The sequence below is a fragment of the Ziziphus jujuba genome, chromosome 11 (genome assembly GCF_031755915.1).
Source record: "Ziziphus jujuba cultivar Dongzao chromosome 11, ASM3175591v1".
Lineage (NCBI taxonomy): Eukaryota > Viridiplantae > Streptophyta > Magnoliopsida > Rosales > Rhamnaceae > Ziziphus > Ziziphus jujuba.
In genome coordinates this window covers 24,784,529-24,789,611 of record NC_083389.1, presented here as the reverse complement: position 1 = coordinate 24,789,611, position 5,083 = coordinate 24,784,529, and the positions used below count along the sequence as shown (strand labels likewise).

The 5,083-nt window shown below is 32.4% G+C and overlaps 1 protein-coding gene across 2 annotated transcripts; it reads right to left on the bottom strand.

Annotated features, from left to right (window-relative positions):
• Nucleotides 1-234: 234 nt before the first annotated feature.
• Nucleotides 235-3,871, bottom strand: LOC107415276 (F-box/LRR-repeat protein At5g02910). 2 transcript variants are annotated; one of them, XM_016023577.4, is made up of 4 exons: nt 3,687-3,871; nt 1,814-3,131; nt 1,083-1,250; nt 235-867 (listed from the first exon to the last, which is right to left on the bottom strand). In XM_016023577.4, the coding sequence occupies exons 2-4, from the start codon at nt 2,951-2,953 to the stop codon at nt 499-501; spliced, it is 1,677 nt and encodes a 558-aa protein (XP_015879063.2). In that variant the 5' UTR covers nt 2,954-3,131; nt 3,687-3,871; the 3' UTR covers nt 235-498. The 2 variants fall into 2 exon arrangements, with proteins under 2 accessions (XP_015879063.2, XP_048320840.2); XM_048464883.2 differs by having other exon boundaries at nt 1,814-3,103.
• Between the last annotated feature and the right edge of the window lie 1,212 nt (nt 3,872-5,083).

The window sequence follows — 5,083 nt, the reverse complement described above, 5'->3', positions numbered from 1 at the left end:
GGATTGTAAGGGTAAGCTTTCTTGTGTAGACCTTGTTGCAATCAACTTAAAATTTTCAATTTTAGTTTTAGGTGTTTTATGATATGGACATATTTAAGTGCAATGTGTGTATTTCAGAAAATGAGCCACTTTTTGTTGTTGTGATGAAGAGTTTAAGCATCTAGTAAACTAATTAGTTTACGAGTAATGTAGCTTGCTTACCAAATTATGGATGGCAATTAATGAAACATTTTTTTAATATAACTCAAAATTACGGAAATAATATCAAATAATGTCACATATGGTAAACAAATTTGGCGAATTAACATCATCTGCAACTACAAAACAAATACAGAGAGTAAGGTCAAAGGACTGAAAGAACAGATAGCAGTCGTAATTGAAAATACAGAAAGCGAGTACATAGCACTGATAGTACCAAAGAACAGAAAGCAATTATAATGAATACAGGAAGCAAGGCAATTCAGGTCCCAGAAGTTCCTTGCAATATTGTCTCTTCTATCAAAGCATAGACCATGAGAAGCTGATATTTGCATGAGGCGAGGATCTCGGGAAGCTTAGCAACTTTCCAGCAATTGTTAGCACATCTTCGGTAGTATAACGTGCAGGAACACATCTAGGATAACCAAACTCTTCATATTTCAGGAAACAATCTTTTTTTGATACGGTAAAAACCATCGTCTCCAGTACGTTTGCATTCTTAAGCAAGAACTCAGCAAGCGCTATCGATTGCTTCTCATTGCACAGACAAGAACCAACAATCTTAACAGTCTTGAGATCATGCAAGAGCAGAGAATTGAAAGTCTTTCCTATGGATGCCCAGGAGATCTTTACCTCAGCTCCAAAATGGTCCAACAAATCTTGAGTACGCTGACACATAAAAAGACAACTCAGAGCACCTATAATCAGATTAGGTTCCTCAAAGCAAAATGGATCAAAGTACTAATTGGATCAATTTTATAAACAAGACAATAATGTATCAAAGTACTTGAAGCAACTGTTCCTGGCTCATTAGCGAACTAAAATGAAATGGAAAGGATAGGCAGTGATATGGGAAGTAGTTGTAAGAAAATTAGGAAACGTACCTTACAAGTTGCAGCATCTATGGTTAATTTGACCAGAGGAGGAAAATTTCTTAGCAGCTTTGCCATGCCCTGTAGCTCCCACTCTCTTATTCTCGCTTTCAGCATTAAACTTTCGCACTCTGGTAGTGGAGAATGCAAATATTTCACTTCAAGCAACTTGGTTATAATCTTCACAAGACATGAAATTTAAGAAGCAAATTAAACACAAGAAGGATAAATTGACAAATTATAAAAGAGTAATGCTACAAATGCAATATTAAGTTCCATCAAAATTCTACAACTTACCTACACTGTCTTATCAACTATATAATCACCACCAACGATTACGCTTCTGTAGAATGCCCAGTACTTACTGTGTCCGTTTCTATTATAAATATTTTGCAATAGCAATTTCAAGTGCGATAAGAAATATTTGACATACTTTTGGAGGTTGACTTTTACTAAATAAAACAAAATTAAAGTAGAAAACAACTTTAACACCGGTTTCATTAAGTTTTAAAACTTTAAGAATATATACATCGTAATTTTGTTTTTATGCATGGTATTCGCTTCTGTTTCATCAAAGTGGGTTTCCTTTTTTTCTTTTTTTCTTTTTTTTAATAAAATCAAATAAGAACTATATATTTGAAACAGATTACAAAAGTAGCAAACTTCGAATAGAATGGAAAAGAGTAGCAAGCTGCAAAGAAAATATAGAAACAATAAACAAAATGCAGGTATTAACCACGAACCTGAAAGCACCAAGCACCCAATGTGAGTTCCTTGACAAACCGAACACTACTTAAGAGTTCTCTCAGCATGTTTTGACTTTCTTTGTAGTACTTGGCTGCTCTAGTAGAATCAGGAACGGCCACCAGTCGCTTATTCAACTCAAAACCAATATGAGCACTAACTAGAGATGAGACATCAACCAGTTGACATTTTGTCCCAAAATGACCTAAAAGTTCCAATACCTTTATATTGGGAGCCAAGATTTCCAATATTTCCGAGCTAGGATATATAAAGCTAATATCGTCCTTATTCCATATCCAATAGTCTTCTATCACCAATTTTCTCACACTGGCAGAAGTAATATCCAGACGATTAATCCCAGCACAACGACGTATCTCCAGAACTTCAAGTGCTGGACTCCCGGACAATACTTTCTGCATCACATCATCACTTACTTTGGTATTCTTAATAGATAAACTCTTGAGTAATGTCCAGGTAATAACTCCATGAGGCACAATATTACAGTGTGACAGATACAACTTGGTCAAAGATGAACAGCCAAAAATATGCTTGGGCAGTGAGTAATTCATGTGCAGATTATAATCCATAGTGCATCGTAGGCCAAAATCATCTTCATATAATGCAAGACAGAGCTCCTCTACATTTGCCTTGGTCGCAAAGCGAGTCCAGATATCCAGAACTTTAGAGTCAAGATGGACCATATAACACTCCCCAAAATGCTGCTGGAAATTAAGTAAAAATTTGAACATCTTGGAAGACTTATTAAGAATTATGGTCTTCTCCACGAAGGAAACAAATTCATCAACATTTTTACAACAACTTGTGCGCTCCAGGTTGTAACTAAGGGCCGGGACAAAAGTCCACAGGTAACTCCATCTTTTTGACAAAACGCATGTTCTGATGGCGTCTAGGGTGGGCAAGAAGGAGAGGAGATGAAGGAGGACATTGTCATTCAAGGCACTGAGTCTATCTCCTTCATTTACAGAATTTGTCCTGTGGTTTTTCGATTCTCTGCTGCTTATAATCTCTTCTACTTCGGCAACGTCGTTTGGGTTCGATTTGTTTCTTCGCTTGAAGGTTATCATGGGTCTTTCAAAACAGCTTCCTTCGCTGACGGGATGGATACCAGTTTTATCCATATATAAATAGACTTTTGAGTTGTTGATAGCTCCTCTGTCTCACAAGCAATCAGTCCAAATGCAACAGCCAAAACCTCATTGCAAAGCCCCTATCTTCAGCAAAGACTAACCCGTTATAACTATTAACTGACTCAAGGTTTGGAGGGTCCCCTGCAGCAAAATCATTTTCCTAAGGAACCTATAAAATGCAGAAAATCAATCTCATATATAAAGTTCAATAAGAAATGCTTCGAAAATCAATGCACATCAATGCCTCAAACCCAAAAAAGAGAAATATACAACACTCATTCACGGTCAACACTACCTAAATGTCAAAGATTCTGCGTCCTAATACAGACCAGTCTCAGATAACCCTCGAAATTATGAATGAAAATTATAAGTGCTTATATGCAGATAAAGGAAATGCCAAATAATGATTATAAAAACATAGATAAGAATAACAAACAGAAATACTTTCAGGAAGTATCAGAAAACAGTTACGATAAAATCAACAAAACAGAAACCGTAACGTAAATTATTAATTTAAAAAAAATATATTACAAAAACGAAAAACAACGACCAAAAATCTAAAGAGAATAAGAAGAGAAAAGCAGCGAAATAAAAAATGTTAAAAGCTGCATAGTCGTAAGGAGATATGGAAAAGTGGTGAAAACGAAATGAAAAGGTAATCAATTAAATTTCATCCCCACGCAAAAGAATTAAGATTTGGATTCAAAGAATCGAATTCATGCACCTGAAAGTGGACAATTCAACCATGGAGAAAACCTCAACCGAGAACAGAGCATAAAGCGATGTAGAAGAAGGAACGAGGAAGAGAGAATGGGAAAGAGAGAGAGAGAGGAGGGCAGCTCTGAGTGTCTGACAGTCTTTGGTAGAAACGGAAGTTTTTGAGGGAGGGAAAGCATGTGTCAGAAAATATCAAATTACCAATTACCCTTTTCCATTTGCCCTTTTCAAACTACTACTTTCACCAATTTCTCTTTAAAATTTTTGCATAACTCCCAATCTGCCCTTTCCTTTAAACTTTTTCTGTTTTTCTTTAATATTTCATTTACATCATTTCTAATAAATCCTGAGTAACTACAAAAACATGTCGCTTTAATACTACCATCCACAACACCTTAAAAAAATATAAAATTACTCTCAAATTCTTATTTAAGATAAATTACTTTTCAAATTTTTTTATTTTTAATAATTATTTTGAAATTTTTTTTATTTTTTATATTTTTAACTAATATTTATTTAAATTATGTTATAAGTTTTTCATTTCTTATATATTAATTAAATGAAATATTTATCACAAACCTTATAGTTGAATATATTTGAAAAATTATAATACATTTTAATGCATTTAATAAAATATATTTGATGAATTATAACTTAGTTTAAAAAAAAAAAAATTATCTCATTTAAATTCCACATGGTTTTTATTTTTCAAACTAAAAAAAAAAATTTAGTTTAAAAAAATAATTAAAGCATAGATTAACAAAACTTCAAAGTTTTTCAAATTAATTAACCGTTAAAAAAATAAAGGAAATTTTGAAAGTAATTTAACTTAAATAATGGTATAAAGTAATTTAAAATCCTCGAAAAGATGTAGGTGATATTATTAGAAATTTGAGAAATATTTTTGTATTAATCCAGAACCTCTCGAGGTGTAAATGAAATATTTCCTTTTTTGTTTGAATTTTAAAAATTGATTGGTTAATATTCAAATTAATTGTTTATATGCCCCCGTTTGGTAAAACAAGATTGGAGTGACTTGAAATTAGGACTGGGATTGAGATTGGATGGCTTAAGAATAATCCAGTCCTGTGTTTGATGTCAATTATACGAGACTAATTTTAGATATATAATTATCATTGAATTGATTTTTAAATGAAACAAGATGATTTAAATTAAATAAGTTTAATATAAAAAATTATAAGTCCTTTATCTTATTATTTTTTTTAAAAAGTTAATCTTATTAATATATAAAATCATTAATATTAACTAGTAAAATTGGATTTATCAATCTAGACATCTTATAAAGAAAGGAAAAAAACTGAAAAAACCAAAATAAAATAGAAAAGGGCAAATGGAAAGATAAGAAGAGATGAAAAAGAAAATTGAACTAGAACTAATGCAACA

Bases quoted from the DNA above. Each gene is read 5' to 3' on its own strand.
- LOC107415276 (XM_016023577.4), bottom strand. From the start codon at position 2,953: ATGGATAAAACTGGTATCCATCCCGTCAGCGAAGGAAGCTGTTTTGAA. The intron at 1,251-1,813 runs GTTCGTGGTTAA...TGTCTTGTGAAG, and splicing joins TGGGTGCTTGGTGCTTTCAG to ATTATAACCAAGTTGCTTGA. The intron at 868-1,082 runs GTACGTTTCCTA...TTTATGTGTCAG, and splicing joins TAGATGCTGCAACTTGTAAG to CGTACTCAAGATTTGTTGGA.